At 38.1% G+C, this 16,756-nt stretch overlaps 2 protein-coding genes across 2 annotated transcripts in view; both read right to left on the bottom strand.

Annotated features, from left to right (window-relative positions):
• ETFA (electron-transfer-flavoprotein, alpha polypeptide) overlaps nucleotides 1-893 on the bottom strand; it is a 47,154-nt gene extending 46,261 nt beyond the window's left edge. Inside the window, exon 1 of the mRNA XM_009994496.1 lies at nucleotides 780-893. Within this exon, the coding sequence (XP_009992798.1) occupies nucleotides 780-893 (114 nt within the window). The remainder of the gene's footprint in view (nucleotides 1-779) is intronic.
• Nucleotides 894-963: 70 nt separating this feature from the next.
• Nucleotides 964-16,756, bottom strand: part of SCAPER (S-phase cyclin A-associated protein in the ER) — a 144,958-nt gene continuing 129,165 nt past the window's right edge. Inside the window, exons 29-31 of the mRNA XM_009994363.1 lie at nucleotides 5,335-5,526; nucleotides 2,710-2,761; nucleotides 964-1,058 (exon numbers count right to left, since the gene is read on the bottom strand). Of these exons, the coding sequence (XP_009992665.1) occupies nucleotides 964-1,058; nucleotides 2,710-2,761; nucleotides 5,335-5,526 (339 nt within the window). The remainder of the gene's footprint in view (nucleotides 1,059-2,709; nucleotides 2,762-5,334; nucleotides 5,527-16,756) is intronic.

Here is a 16,756-nt window from a genome sequence, read left to right as displayed (position 1 = left end):
GTGCTGCTGCTGCCGCGCGGAACCGGCCCCGGGAAGAGAACGTCACCACGTTGAAACAAGAGTTTATTAAAGTCTTGACCGAAACGTTAAAAAGTCTGTGTGGTTTAAGAAATCCCCGTTACGTGACTGAGCCCAAATCACCAACAAATTACAAACGAACTTTCCTCAGAGCCAAATCCGACAAATTCTTTAGACTTTTCGGTAACTAGAAAGACATCTTAGGAGTCTTTTTTAATTACTTTCCCGAGCCCTGTGATGCTCCTGGTAATTCAAACACACCAACACTGGTAACTCAGAAGTCACACTACAAGCAGAATAAGTTATTTTTATTACAAGATATATAGAACATGTTTTTTCTCTCTTCGCAACCTTATTTCAACAGTCCTGCAGTGCAAGCACCACCACGTCACGGGGTGGAAACACCCGGATCTTGACACAGGATACGCGAAGGAAATAAAATTATCAAAATTACAAAACAGGACTTGAAAGTATCTACAGTACTCAGGATATAAATAGTGCAAATTATGTATCTACAGCATAAGTACTTAAAGAGTATCAAAACTTTTTGGAAGAGCCTTTTGAAAGAAAGTAGTCATCTGTTAAGCTGCAGTATGTGCTTACAGCTCAGACCACTCTTAATTATTGCTGACATTTTTTCACCTCATATCAGTTCAAAGTGACAACCCCTTTTCTGTAAGTATATTGAACTATTTTGCTGCAGTGGCAAAACAAAAAAGAAAACTTAGGAGTTCCTCTGACTGTGAAACGGAGGTACCCACTAAGCTCTTTCTATCCATCCTTCCCAAGGACTCTTTGGGAGCAAGATCTTCATAGACATGAAACCAAGTTGGAGAAACTAGTTTCCAAATGGTACCTCTCTCTATTTCTGCCATGTGGTATTAGTAAAGGGGTAGGAAGTGGTCGGCGTGAGGAAGTTAGGGAATTTAAAACCAAATCCAACACTTATTTTTTCAAGAAGAATTGTCGAGCTTCTTCCCAGGACTGGCGGGGGAATCTGTTGGACAGCTCAAGGTAATCTTGAGAACTGAGCAATTTTTCTGTTGAAGACAGAACATAAAATTACCAAGTTATTCTCTCTTAAGATGGCAATAAAGAATTAATGAACGTGTGGCCCATTTGAGACGCTCCTAGTCCTTGACTTCCCTCCCCCTACCAAAAAATTTTCAGCCACGGGGTGACACTTCCGTGGAGCTCCGGATGTTGAGGCTTGGCTTTCAAAATGGGGGCAGAGGGCTCTGATGAGCAAAATTTTTAAGCTTTTAAAAAGATTTTTTAAGATTTTAAGGGTCAGGCTCTCCGCTTTACGCACCAGAACCCTGGACATCTTGACACACTTCACGTCCTTGGACCCATTGTGGACCAAGTCAGCTTCCTTCTGAAGCTTCCTTGGGAAGCCTCTGGGACATTCCCTCTGCTGAGCAGCTTCTTTTCCAACAAAGGGCTGAGGGGGAGTTGTGCTCCCTGGTTCCCCCAAAGCTCACAGCACAGTTACAAGAGCAGCTTTTACTCCTACGAGTACTCCTGGTGAGGTGAACGGGGCCACACGTGTGTGCACGGGCTTGTGGGGTTCAACCCAGCACCCAGCAATGGAGCTTGTGCTTCTGCATTTTATTCTGAGCAGTGCTATCGTCCCTGTTTGGTTTTTTGGGGACACTTGCCCTACACATTCAAGTGATATAACGGATAAAAATAATCCTGCTTACACTATCATTAAGTCAGCTTTTTGCAACAGGGGAATGTTTAGAAATCACACTCGCATGTCATCACATAGTCATCTTTGTTTAAAAGTTCATTCAGTTTGAATAATGAAAACAAAAAGCAAGCTTTCCACTTGGATTTTAAATGTTTTTGAGCAGATTCTCATGCAAACAAAATCCTGGAAAGTTTGTGCTGCAGAGGCACAAGGGCACGAAGTTCCTTCAGCTGAAGAGGTATAATGTTGACAGTAAAAATCTCCATAAATTTATGTTAATTTTATATTTTATAATTTAAACATAATGCTTATGTTTCAGACCTGAAATTGCTCGTCTGCCAAGCATTCAGCAAAATGGTGCTTGCTGTTAGGGAGAAACAACTGTCTGAGCAACACATTTTATGCAAAATACGAGCGACTGACGACCAGATTCCCACCATGATACTTGAATTTCAGATGTGTTTAACAAGCATCTTAGCTGAGAACCTTTCAAATATTTAGCCTCGAGAGGTTAAATGCATTTTACACAGTATTTATAATAACTGAGGGGCAAAAAAAATAATGGCAACTCTTTTGCAAGCTGACGAACTACGGGATAATTACAGGATGGTGTTTTACTCATTTTTGGCACCCAGGTGTATTGGCAGGGCTGTGTGGCTTCTGCAACCTAAAACCTTTGAAGGTGGCCTTTGTGACAGCTAATTAAATATGTGCACGTACAGTATCACATTTTAAGACACGATACCACATAGCATTCAATAAAGATTAACAGCCTGAGTTCCTGATTCCATGAGCAGCAGACCGAGAGACACGTATATTGGAATCAGAATGTAAGCTAGAGAGCCTCTCCCCAAACTGTAAAGTCATTTTGCAATTTACTATCTTGCTTTCATTGTGATGCAGATTAAAAAAAAAAAATTAAATCACAGTAAAATACAGTATCTACACATCTTGTTACTCAGTCGGTACTCTGTTACATTTCATTGGAGACATACCCCTCTGCTGCAATAAATGATTATCCATTTGGCCTGAACTCTGTGCAAAATCCTACAGGGGGGGAAAAAAAAGAAAGTGGCATCAGGTTTTCAGATCTTATATCTGAGGAATTTAAACAACATTTTAAGTCTTCACAGACACTTAAAAATCCTGATTACTTTATGAAAACTGTAAATTAACCAACTCTGTCTTACTTGCTACATATCATAATAGAATACTCCCAGCATTTAAATTCTATAATATACAGTAGATTTCTAAATACATCTTTCTTGGGGGAAAAAACCCAAAAACAAACAACAAAACAAATCAGAAAAAACAGAGGTTTAGTATCTTCTTAAGAAAGAGTTATTATAATTACTTTTAATTTAGAGAACATGTCCTATAGCTGTGTTTCTTTAAAACAAATGGTGTTTTAGGTTTATGCTTCTGACTCCAAATGCACTCCTAAAAAAATCTTGAATTATCCCAATTTCACCAGCTGTGCTTCCAAGTGACCTGGGAACCTGAAGTCCTGATCTCCTGAGAGTAAATGAAGCTGTTCCCCTGGCCATAATGAACTCTGCCCAGGGCTGCTGCCAGCTGTGCAGCCAGCTGTGCAACCAGCCAAGGTGCAGTTATCCAAGTGCCCAGTGCCATGTGTTATCCCTGCTGCTATCAGATGTCCAGGCCTATGGAATCCTGTCTTTTGTTGGAGTGAGTATTCACAGAGCAGAGATGATATTTTTTAACATCAGAGATACAGTTTAGCAAATCCTGGATACTCCTAGTGTTTTTGCTTAATTAATTCAGCAGATCTAGAAACAGAAGTAACAAAAATAAAAAGGATGGTGCAAACTTCAGATGATAGAAATGGATCTGTTGGTAGGGAGGTAGAACGTAGGTCGTTGTAAAATCCAGCAATCATTTCCTTTTGATTTATGCTGCACACATTTCACACACTGTATTTAAGTGTTATATTTGTACACACCACCAAACTTTTACGTAAACTGGACTTCTTTTTGCATTCCCTGGCATGAGAAGAACCTCAATTTCTAGTCAGAGGGAAAACATTTGTGTCTTTCCCAAACCTTCCACTGAAGCAAATGAGAGATTTCTTGACAAACAGCAGCGAGTTGAAATAGAAGTAGAGAGGAAAACTTCTTCTGCGTGCGTGGGTGTCTGAGCATTCCGCTCAGAATCGTGTGCTCCGTGTGTGCACGTGCAGCATTCGGGATTCATTTTTCAAACGGGTAAAATACTGAAGTACCAGCAAAGTCAGCAAAGGCACGACACTTCACAGCACACAAAGATCTTCCATATTTGAATATAACACCTTTTTTAAAAGCCTACAAGAATAGTATGTGGACTTGGCATCTGAGATACACGTCTCGTTGGAAATCGAATTATTAACGCTGACCATTGTACAGATACTTATGCTTTGCTGTAGCTGCTGGGGATTTAAATGCCATTCTCAAAATCGAGGTAAACAACCTGAATTATTCAGATAGGAAACACTCTCCCTCACTTGCATGTTTTTTGGCAGAAAAAAAACAACTAAACCTGCTGTATTTACTTATAATGCTTACGTTATTTTTTGCCGCTGAAGCTTCTACACTAAAATCTGTAGTTTCAATATAAGAAAGTCAAAGTAAAACATGACTTGTAGCTTTGTATTTGAACAGAAGTTCATTACAAAATGGCAAATTTTTCTAAGTTCCAAACATTTTTTTTTAACTGCTATGCAATTATTTTTTCATTAAAAAGATAAAAAGTAGATGCACTCAGAAGTTTGATGTTATGCTAAGACTTCTAGTAAATATTTAGTTCTTGTGCCTTCTCTCCCCAGTCCATGTAGCCTACCCTTGGACTAGCTGCAAAGCATTAGGGAAAAGAGTCAGATAAACATTTCTGTATCAACAACAGTAACTTTCAGGTGACTGATACAGTTATTAGACTCCTAAAAGCATATTATTTTTAATAGTATTTATAAAAACTGCATTTATTCATTAGAAACAGTCAATAAAATGAAAGGAAAACACAATGTATGCATAAAATCTGATATATAAAGCACAGCATATACATTTAGACAAAGGGAACAAAAATGCTGTAAATCCTTATTCAAAACAGTATTTGTAGTGAACTCAGTGGTTTACTGTCAAAAATAGACTGCAAGATTAGACCGGTAACATATGTTCTGTGTATGTTCTGCATAAAATATATACACTTCTCGTCAGTTCTCTCTGTAAATCTATTGTACACAGTACACAACTGTACATTTGCATGTAAACACATTATATACTGATTTCAGATGTGCAGTAATTTTTAGAAAATAAATATTTTAAGAATTGGCTTGTAATACCAGGATCTCCATCAAACCCTCCTTGCACGGCCAATAACTTTAATGAAAACAGGATTCTGTATGTGATAGTGAGAACCTGAACTCCTCTGTAACCTTTCAGTGTTATAAGATGTCTCAAGTACAGGCATAATCTGTGGTTTGAAAAGAGCTGAAGAGAATCTTAAAAGTACTTCAATGCTGTTTACTTATTTTACTGAAGGTCAAATGATTTCCATACACACGGCAAAGGCGAGAAAACCTGTTGCAGTTACCCTGCACATGGCCGTGAGTTTATTACAATAGCTACCTGGATGAATGTGGCCAGTAAAACACAACTCATCTCCTGCTCCAGGATGATCTTGTTCTGAGGGTTGTTGTAACAAGCAGCTATTAGTGATGGGAAGAGCACTTTGATTAAACGAGGATCACTGAAATACTGGAAAGGCAACTGGCAGAGTTTTTGCAGCACCGTGGGGTGACGACCCGATTGTACAATGATCTGAAAATACAAATGGAACAAAATTAGAGCACGTGACCTGTCTGCTCTTCTCTTCCTGTTAACCACCAAGAGTGCTGAAGTCATGCTAAAAAATGGAGAGTAAATGCTAAAAATAAAGCTTCCAACATTTAGTCCAAATAACTTCTGGTTTAGTGCGCAAGTATTATTTTTATTGCAGAGGAACACAAAGAATATAAAGCTGTGAAACTTCCTTCTCCTGTATCACCCAAAAAGACAGTAAGTAAATGAGAAGGGGATTAATCTGCAGATTACAATAACACTGGTAATTTAATACCTTCATTCAAAAGACAAAGAATTATAGCAAAGGGGCTATTGTAAATTAGAGCTACGAAACTAAAAACCTCAGCTCCTGCCATTTACACACAGTAAGCACGTCTTCAGGAAAAAAAAACCCAACAAACTAAAACATCAAGGAGGAGATCACCAGGACTGTAAAAACCCTCCTGAAGCTCCATCATCCTTCACTAGAGTGCTTTCTGGCAATTAGAGAGGACTCTGTTTCAGGGTAAATGTCTGCCACGCATTCTCAGGCAGCAGAAAGAAAAGGTGATTGTAAGCTGCACAGCAAGGAGTTTCAGTAAGGGGAGACTCTGAGAGATCCTCCCATCTGTATTTCTTATCTCAGTTTCTATCAGTGCCATTGGCTCTAAAAGGAGAATTGTTTAGATAAATGGAACTGTTGTCATGAAGCAGGCTAAGTTTACAACTGTGGACATCTGAAGAAATAAGGCAATGCTGTTACTGGTCTCTTGCAAAGGAACCTTTCCAATTTACTTGATATTCTTATAAGGCCTTTGTAATAGAACTAGAAATGCCCAAATCGGATCTGTTCCAAGTAACCTTGATTAGACAATTATAATATGAAAGAGCTGTTTGACCCAAAGTTGGCTTTTTGGCATAGGAGGAAGCTTCTATAAGGTTAGAACACTGTAAAACTTAGGGTCACGACTGTAAATCCTACTTGGAAAAACACAATTTTACAGGTACACACCCAGACAAGTCTGCATTCAAATTAAAACCAGAAGGACAGAAAGAAGCAGTTGAGACTATGAGAACATAAATTACAGGGATTTACAAGTTTTCAAAGCACTTTTAACAATACCTTCAGAGCACACTCTCAGTTGATAATGCATTTCAGTTTAAAAACAAGACCAACAAAGTAATCATTCCCATTTTTTTCAGTTCACCAGCCAAAAAAGACATTGAAAACCTTTCAAAATACTGGTAGAAATGTCTTAGTGCCCTTGAAGACAGGAGGGATTTTTAAAAGACAGCCAAATACGTGACAATTAAGCATTACATTCAGACATTGTTGTGAGGAAAGTATCACTGAAGCATTTGGATTATTCTAAACTTCTAAACTATTGGCTACCACCCTGTAAGCAAGAAGGTGCCTCTCCAGGCTGTGACTGCTGTTTGCATTTTACATTAACCAGAGAGCTTATGATAGAAATCTGTGTTTTTCTGTGACAAATTTTACAATCAGAAAAGTACTTAAAATCAATCATAACTGTACTAAAGTAACTACAACTGGTATTTCTGATCCAGGACAGAACAACAGAACTCTTGATTTCTTTTTGATGGCCGCTGTACACTTGATGAACAAGCAGAGGAAAATAAATTTTGGGGGCTTTTCATCTTTCATTTCACACTTCACTTCCTTTACCTGTTCTAAAAGCGCCCTGGATAATTAGTGAACTCTTGCCAAACCAACACTGCATATACTGAAATAGCTTCCACAGAATTATTATTTAATTTTCTTTCTCAACATTTTACTACTATGATGTTATCAACATTAAAGATAGGAAGGTATATACAAGGGCTGCCAACTGTTTTCATCCTATATTTATCACATGTGGAATCAATTTAATGATTTCAGCTCATTGTACTAAGGCAGCTACTAAACCTGATACATGATATTATGTCCACTGAAATAAAAAATAAATAAATAAAATAATGAGTCACCCCTTACTAGAAAAAAACCCAAACAAATAAACTCCTAGCAGAGTATATGGCTTGTTTCATTGTCAACTGGTAGAGAACGTGAAGTCCAGCACTTGACTTAGCAAATGAAAAATGAAGAAAACAAATTAAAACCTTGCCTGTGATTTCTTTATGGTGGGAAGAGACTTGTCTTGATGGCTTTCCTTCCTTTTTTTTTTTTTTTTTTTTTTTTACATTTTTAAACACTCCCTTGTCTGAATGATGCTAGAGAGTTTTGTAGGCCTGGAATACTCCTCTTACAAAATACTCTAATAAGAGATAAAAACTCCTTACTGAAATCCAGTGCAGAAAGCTTACTTTTCCTCCTGCCACATACGGGAAGCCACACACATTTACCTAGAATTGGCTTTTGTTACTGCTCTCCCTCAAATCTGAAAGTCAGATATGCCTGTCAAATGTAACAAGATCCTAACTATATCACTGCATTTCTGTACAGCCAAGCATTAGGCACCTGCTTAACTTCAGATATGTGACTAGGTTTCATTAATATTTGCTTGTGGCTTTCTTTTTCTTTATTGAGACCTATCACATTATTACAAGCTTTATAGTTTTGGTTTGTTTGGTTTTTTATCCAGAGCAGGCAACTCACATTAAAGTCTTTTATATTTTATATTAAAAAAAAAAGTGCTTGCTCTCATAATTTATAGGTATTTACACAAATTTATTGGTTTGCCTGTGCTTAGCATAAATAAATCCCAAAGAAGATGTACATGCTTGGCTTAGCTTTTGGTCCAACAGAGTAAACATCAGAATAATCCTCTGAAGACCCACAGGTAAGAGACACAGGAAATATGTTTCTGAAATTCTATTTCACGATAAATCAATTAAGTTTTGATCTGTGCTACCAGCCAAACTCCAGCCCCTGCCATGGTTCAGAGGTGGAGCCCCTGTTACAGAGCATGGTGCTATGGTTCAGGGTTAGCACACCAGACAGCACTGCCCAAGGGCCTTTGTGTCCCCACTGTAAAACCCTGCTGAACACCAGTGGTTCCAGCTTCTTCCATCCTCTGCTGTGCTGAACTGAAGCAACCTCCACTCCCTGTAAGCTGATTCTCAGCAAGGCCACACAATATATGCTACTCTAATATCCAATCTGTTTTACTTTTAACCTTTGCTAAAAGTCACTTTCAAGAATTCCATTTCCCTGCTTGCTCTCTGTCTGAATTTCCAGCTTTTCTGCAGCTCCTTGAATCCACACTGGCTGCCTGTCCAGCACGGTGACTAATGTGATGACCTGTAGGAACTTTTTTACTGAGCAACACCTTCCGTGGCTGCCCATCAGTTATCTTCTGTCACTCCCACCTGTTTACAGCCTTCTGCAGGTCCTGTTAATTTGCTTAATCTCCAATAGCCAGAGGGTCAGGCATTGTCTTCTGCCCTACCAGGCAAATCCATGTTCCCCTGCACCTCTGGAAAGTGCATTCTGCACTCCCAAGTGCAATAACCATCCCCATCCACTATACTGGCATTTCTTAAAGTTTCTATCACTTAGGAGAGCATGATTCATGACTTCTAAAGTCTCTAGATGGAATCTGTTTGTTCCTTAAATTTACTTGGGCCAGGATTCACTACAGAGTACACTGCAGTTCTTCCAGCTGTGAAAGTCTGAAGCAGTATAAAAGTCAGTCTTTCAAAACAGAGTACAGTGACAAAAGCCAGCAGTATGCCACACAGCACTTGAGCAATAAAAAAGGACAATCAATCAAAAAAATTAAAAGCTCCTTGTGGTATGGAAGAGTAATAAAGTTGCAAGGGGAACTCATCATTCTGCTGGGCAGTAAGGCTTCCCCTGTCATTGAGGTGGGGTGTCTGGCTGCAGACCTGAGGTGACTGCTGGAAGGGTATTTCCCCCTGGAATCTGCAGTTCTTCCTTGCATTCCTACTAGGACAGCTCCAGCAGCCTCCCTCCCCTGCCACTGCTTCCTGGCACCTTGCAAAGAAGATCTTCCCAGCACTGAAGGCTTTTGCCAGGGAACTAATAAAGCACACAGACCTAAATAACTTGGGTATGTCTCTCCTCTGGGTAGCAAAGGGAATACTGCAGCTCATTTCATTCTTTCAGTGAAGCTCCAAGGACCCCAAAATAGCTTTCTGATGATCCTGCAGGAGTAAGAATCATAAAAGTGCAACCCCTTTCCTCGCTTGCACGGGCAGGGATACAACCACTGGCACACACAAGGGGCAGCCTTCCCATGAAATTGAGCAAGACAGAGATGTTTTGGTGAACACTTCCGAATTCTATTTACATACTGTATATATTTGTCTTTCACTTAATATTTTCTATATTCCTTTTATCACAAATGAAGACAACCATTGCTTTTAAATGCATAGCTATGAATTTTTCAGGGTAAAAAAATATTTGCAACTAATAGGATCCAGACCTTTTAACTGATACAGCAATGATAGAGAAACTTCCAGTAGTTATATGTAAAATAAGTAGTAAAATCTTAACAAGTCAATGGTTAGTTTTACAAGAATATTAAAATGCTGGTCTCTGAAACTATATCTTCATAATCAGGTAACTGAGTTTACAAGCATCTTGTAAGTAATAAACAGGATTTTCATGGAGAAAACAAAAATGTCAGCCAGAAAGTTGAGGAATGACTGTATGTAAAATATTGAACAAATATGAGCAAAATCAAAGGGAACAGATAATTCATATATTTATATCATTCATATATTCATATGTCCTAATTAGACATGCAATGTAGATGCATGCCAATGATTTTTCAGAACTAGTAGTTCAATAAAATTGCCTTGTGAAGATTTAAATTTTTTTTAATTATGGAGGAGCATTTTTTATGACAATCTAAATTTCTGTTTCCAAGTTGCAATTGCACATATTTTACAGATGTTAAATTTTTAAAAAGAGAAACTAATTGAAGTTAAAACTTTGCCTGCAACCTACCAGAGATTTGAGCAAGGTTATGATCACAGATTGGTTTTCAATGGTTTTATAGATGCATGTTAAATATTGTCATATATTTTATTACAAGTAACAATAAAAAATGGCTCAGTCTCAAACCAAGAGCTTTCTCACTCCTTGTGTACTGTGCAAGGTTAGTCTAGGATTATTGCAGAGTGGAAGTGCTGATTTTTAGAGCAATATTTAGTCTAGTTCTACTGATGGAGTTAAGTTTTCTTGTTTCATTTGGACATCTGCAGCTCCGAAAAGGCATCATTCATCTCAGTTATTTCTGCCCTTATATTCCATAAAAACACTGGAATTATCTTTCACAGAGGCTAATTAATTTTCTGGCCAGGAAGAAGAGAAAGCCAGAAGCAAGCTTTTTGTCTACACAAGGCAAAAAAATACTGAGAAGTGAGTATTCAATTGAGTCAGAAAGCTAGGTTTTCAATGAGCTTAACAGTGTTAAACCAGAGAATCACAGTATTATCAATTACTACCATTTACTGAAGATTATCCAAATATTTAGAAAGCTACAAGACATTAATCACTTGTCTAAAATTATAATAATAATATTCACCATTCTATTACATTATTTTCTCAAAGGTTGCTTTTCCTCTCACCACAAAATAGTAATTAAAAAATCTCATCACAGTATTCCAGGTTAAAAATGAGTTTGGTTTAAGCTTGGCAGGAAGCTGCCAAATAGTTAGACAGTGGTCACGTTATCAAGTCCAAGCCTAAGCCCACAAGAGGACATGTTTTTAATGGGTCAACAGCTAGTCAGTTGTCAAAGGAAATCACTAAACAATAATCCATTGTTCCAGGGTCCTCTAAATCCAAGGCTGAGGGACACAGCCAGTGCTGGCCCTGGGAGGCCTACAGGGTATACACAAGAACCTAAGCCTCAGGCTAACTTGGGAACATGGACATGTACTTCCATCCTTTTGTCTGTACTTCCATCATGTTTGTTCCACCCTTTCAGACTTGCTGAAGAGTTTTCATAAACATAACTGTAAGACATGATTTAAGTGTTGCCAAAGAGAAACACTGCAGGCGGGTACTTTTCATAGGAGATCCTGTAACTTATTTGAGTTCTTTTTGTTCTGTTGTGCTGACTTCCTTTATCACAAATTTCTCATTACTATTAGGGCAGTGATTTTGCAAAGGCTTATTCTTTGTGAAGATGACATTTCACTGAGGTCACCAGAAACACTTTTGTTCACAAATAACAGAAAAGCTCACAGCAGCCTGGATACTCTCCCCTGTTTCTCCGAGTAGCCACTTGGTTACTCTGCCAGCTCACACTGCCTTCCAGAATCTAACTACACAAAAATATCAGAAGACTTCAACAAGCCTCTTTAGATGTTTACTCTATCATATTATTTGATTATTGTTTCTATTCCTTCTGCTATATCTCAGCACTATGTCATGGTTGATCTGTTGAAATATGCAACTTCAAAACACAGAAACCTTGGGAGCAAATGCATTGCTGGCATCAATGGCACTGCCAGGGCACAGCCACCAGGCATGAGACCTGCAGGGGCAGTGGGATGTCCAACTAAGAAGGTAGAGACAACGTCCAGCAACTCTGAGCTGCCATCTGAGCACCTGCAACTGCACACATGCTGCCAGGTCCCACCAGCAGAAGAGCAATGCTTGCTTGGTGACACTGCAGCAAGAACATAATGTGACTTACAGGTGCTTTCTATATCTATCAGTTTCTTTCATTCACAGAAGTTGTTTCTTGCTGCCTAAAGATAGCAGAGAAAAGACAAAGGTTGCCAAGGAGAGAACTGAAATCTGTAGCCATAAAACCTCCAAATGTGAAAAACCCCAAATGAGCAAAACCTTTTAAGCAATAATTTAAGAGCACCACTTTCAGACATCTAACTCTGCACAACAATGTTCTTTTCTTAGTACTCTAGTTAAGCTGGATTTTAGTAATTTTGACCAAGCATTGGAAGTTGGAAATCTTTTATCAAATTAAATGAGACAAAATACAGTAACATGAAGTGGATACAGGAAAAGGGAGTTGAATCACAACTTTGTAAATTTTAAAACTTTCTGAAGTGACACCTTCCTCAGCTGTTGGAGAGAAAATCTCCTAATGCAATGGTGCATTCCACAGGCACTCAGAAACAAATGCAGTGATTATCACTGTGAGCTGAATTAGCTTTCTCGAAAAACATCCTTCACAATAGATTTTCCTTTCATTTTTATGAAAGGAAGCATTAAAATGTGCTCTGCTACTTGCCTGTGTTCTTCTGATGGTAATGTATTTCATGTTCAGATGCAATTTTCTTAGACCAACTCAGACTAAAAAGCTAATGGTTCTCTAAGGGGCACTCCTTGCCTTTTCCACTATCTCATCTGACCTACAGTTCCAAACTTGAACATGGCCGTTATAAACATTTGGATCTTAAAACTGTACTGTTGGTATGGGAACCATTAATGTTTCTGTTCTATTTATTTATCATTGATATAAATGTCAATTCTAATTTGTACAAACAACTAATAACTTTATTGAACAGGAACTGTGCATCTAATCTCTGTAACTGAGGTATTCCATCAAACAGTTAAATCCTTTTGTTTGATGTCAGGTTATTTATAACTTGGTAAAAAAAATAAGTCCTTATATTAGTAGTCCAGAGTTTCCCTTCAAAGTTAGATCTGCATTATTTCTTTGCTTCCATATAAACAGATCTCATACTGCTAGTATTTAATCAGCAGAATATGTCACCACTTAGGCTCTTCTTCTGTTTTAAGGTCAAGCTCTTTTCTTTCCATTTTGCAAACTCGACTATTGGCAAAGCTCTGAGCAAAGAATGTTCTAAATTCCTCCTAACAAGTTATCAAGAATCAGAGCACAGTTTCCTTGCAAAAACAATGTTCCAGAATACTACGTTCAAATTTAAAATGGAGAATTTTGTCTTATTTGAAAAATGCCAGTGTTTATTTTCTTAACATCACATGTGAGCTTTCAGAGAGAAGATAACAGTTCAAAAATAACACTAGTCTTCCTATAAACCTGATTATGAGCACTGTCATTTTAAAGCTAGCTCTATGGTTTAAGCACACAGATTCACGGTGCTCTGTGTACACATAACAAAGAAAAATATAACCTATATTTTTGTGTAATCATCCTAAGCCATTTCAGCATTTAGGATAGGGCAATGGCTAATACAGGCACGATGATGTAACAAAGATCATAGAATAATAGAATCATAGAATCTTAGGGGTTGGAAGGGACCTAAAAAGATCATCTAGTCCAACCCCCCCTGCCAGAGCATGTAAGATGTAAGAATGTTTATTGAACGTGGTACCAGTGGGAAATCTAGATAAAGAAATTTATACAAAACTCTTGAAAAAAAAGGTTACCCAAAATGACGAATAACAAGTCACCTTAGTTTCAAGATAACAAATGAAGTGTATAGATTAAATTCAGAAATAAATAAATAAATGCTATTAAACAGATATTGAAAAAGATAAGCTCCATTACAATGTGATGAGAGGAGAATGGAAACAATTCTATTCTGTATTGAGGCTATTTGTGAATTTCACACATGCCCAGGCTACAGGGTAAGATAGCAACCTAATTCCTGAACTAGAAAAGGTTGAAAAACATTCTAGCATTTTAGCTTTTAACAGAGTAACATAAAGATAAAAGCTTAGACATGGGAAGTTGCTCTCGTGCTTAACGTTAATTAAGTACCTCATTAAATTTATGGGCATCATTGCTGTCTAGAAAATTGTAAGCTTCCTAGTTTCCAAAATAACCTAAGAGAAAATTTGTATGTTTAAGTGTTGGTCTAATAATTTTTAATTAGAGAACAGTATTATTATACATCAAATATATTAATAAATACATATATTCTGTAAGCTCAAAATAACCCATCATGCCAATTCTCAAATCCTTAGGCATTATTCTAAACACTGAAATGATCAGAATTAGCCCTTGCAGCCCTGTGCTATTTTTGAAGAAACACTTTCACATTTAGAGAACATCTTCAACTTGGATAACACACCACTTTAAGCTGCTGCTTTGGGCATTATTCTCTCCTCATTCACACAGGAGAAACGTAATTGATGTGTATGAAGAATTCTTGATTTAAAGGCCAGGGAAGCAGGACCTTAGTCAAGAGAAGTTCAGACTATTGGTTTCTGCTGTCATCCTCAAAAACAGCTAGGTTGGGTCAGAATCCCCAGTAGGTGTGAATAATTAAAATATTGCAGTCTAAAACACAGAAAATATTTTTGTCTTTCAAAGCATTCTCCCTCTTCAAAAGCAAGTATTCTCTGTCACTCTTCAAAGCCCTACTTGCAAGTAAGAAGTTTTATTACTAGTACATTTTATCTTCTGTCTTTCACAATCAATGCAAAGGGTTTGTGAAAATATCTGATCATCAACTAAAAGGACTGTGAAACATTGAGCCATTGGCCATGCTACAGAGCTGTCTGAGGAAAAGCTTTAAACAGACAGCAAGAAAAAACACATTCCTGCAATGAGAAATGTGCCACTATTTACCCATTACTAAGAGGAGAGGAAGAAGAGCAAGATTTTCCATAGTACTCACTCAGCAAGATTTAGTGCATTTTGTTTCTTCTTTACGTTTCAGTATCACTTCAATCAAGTGTTACTTGAGATGAACACGATGAAATAGATTTGGGAGACTTTTTTGGGCCTCTTGCAGGCTTCCACCCTTAGAGCAGCATCCAAGTGGTCAGAACAGCTGTCAACTGCCCGAGCTCAGAGCTGGGAACACAGAGCAGGCTGGCGTCCTCTCTGCATGGGGCCGGCCATGCTGGGGACACTGCCTGCGCCTCTGCCCACACTTGGAAAATTGGGAGTTTATGGGAGAAGTACAGGGAGTTCCCTCACACATGAGGCGAGGCAGACAATAGCTCACAAGGCCTGATTCAATATTTGCAGGCTTGAGACTTTGTTTGAAATTTTGGTGTGAAATTGAATTCCCAGGCAAGAGAGGAGGCCAGCAGGCTGGGTGGGAAGGAGGCAGCCTCTGCCAGCCCCGCCAATCGACCCCCCACCCAAACCCCTCCTGTTGCGGGCCCAGGTCTTAGCTGAGAAGAAATTGCTTCTTAACCAGGGCCATGCCAAACTGTGGGGTGTTTCTTCACTGTGGACAAAGGTCCACGGGGGATTAAGAGGAGACCACCAAACTCTTTTCATTCCTGACCCAGGAATAAGATCAGAACGTTGCTCTCCGGAGGCAGCATTATCTGCCTGCTCTCTCTCCTCATTGCTAAGCTTCAGCTACAGACTGTATTTTAAGGCTGTTGAAAGGACTGGCTTTTATGACACTGAGAGCATAAATCCAAGTGTATTCATTTCTCATATTAATACCTATATGCTCTCCTACAGGAATTGCTCAGCCATCATGAACTGAAACTAAACACACCTGATTTCCTATTAAGTCTTTGCTCATTTTACACTACCTTGCCCATATCCTCTCAAAGAAAAAAAAAAAAAGAAAAAAGAAAAAAAATATTCTGGGATATATTGTTTTGAAATGTTGGAAATACAGCTAAGATGTGATGTGAGAAACATTCCATCCCACACCCTTCTGCTCTATTTTATTTGCTTTGCCATAGATCATTCTTTTAAAAAGTTCATTGGAAGCCCAAATAGCAACAAAGGTGTCTGATAAATGACCCAAGAGGTGTCCCCACTTTCCAATGACACCTTTACACATGAAGTGAGTGAATCACTCACTTCATGAAATTGGCTGTTCCACAGATTTTACCAAGCATATTTTTCATGCAAACCTATAAAGCTTTTAAAGGTTTTGTTTGTTGTGTTTTTTTTTGTTTTGCTTTTTTTTAAGTTTAAAGAACTAACGCCACAACCTCAGCATGAAATTTGTACTCCTTAAAATCCCTCATCCAAAAAGAAACAAAAAAAAGTTAGAAATAAATAATTTCAGATACTATTTACTTACAAATATGGACGTTAACTGTGTAGTAACTACCAATTTCTGCATCTGTATTTTCAAAAACCTCCACCTACCCAATCACAATTGTTCCAGTTACTCCATAGCTCCAAAACCAACATAAATTATGAATGTTTAAAGATGGCCTCTAGTAAACAAGCTGTATGGAAACTCTACATAATATTTTTATAACCATTCTTCCAAGTTTGCCTGTCAAGTTCTGATTCTCACAAGTTTTCCATTTTAGAACTATTTTTCTTTCTTCATGCTAACACCAGAGGAAACTGGCCACATACTGAAACTCAATACGCACTCGCACTGTCAAAAGCACTAAGTGATTTCCCTA

This window comes from Chaetura pelagica, unplaced genomic scaffold (assembly GCF_000747805.2).
Source record: "Chaetura pelagica isolate M959 unplaced genomic scaffold, ChaPel_1.0 scaffold222, whole genome shotgun sequence".
NCBI lineage: Eukaryota > Metazoa > Chordata > Aves > Apodiformes > Apodidae > Chaetura > Chaetura pelagica.
This window is presented reverse-complemented; position numbering and strand designations above follow the sequence as displayed.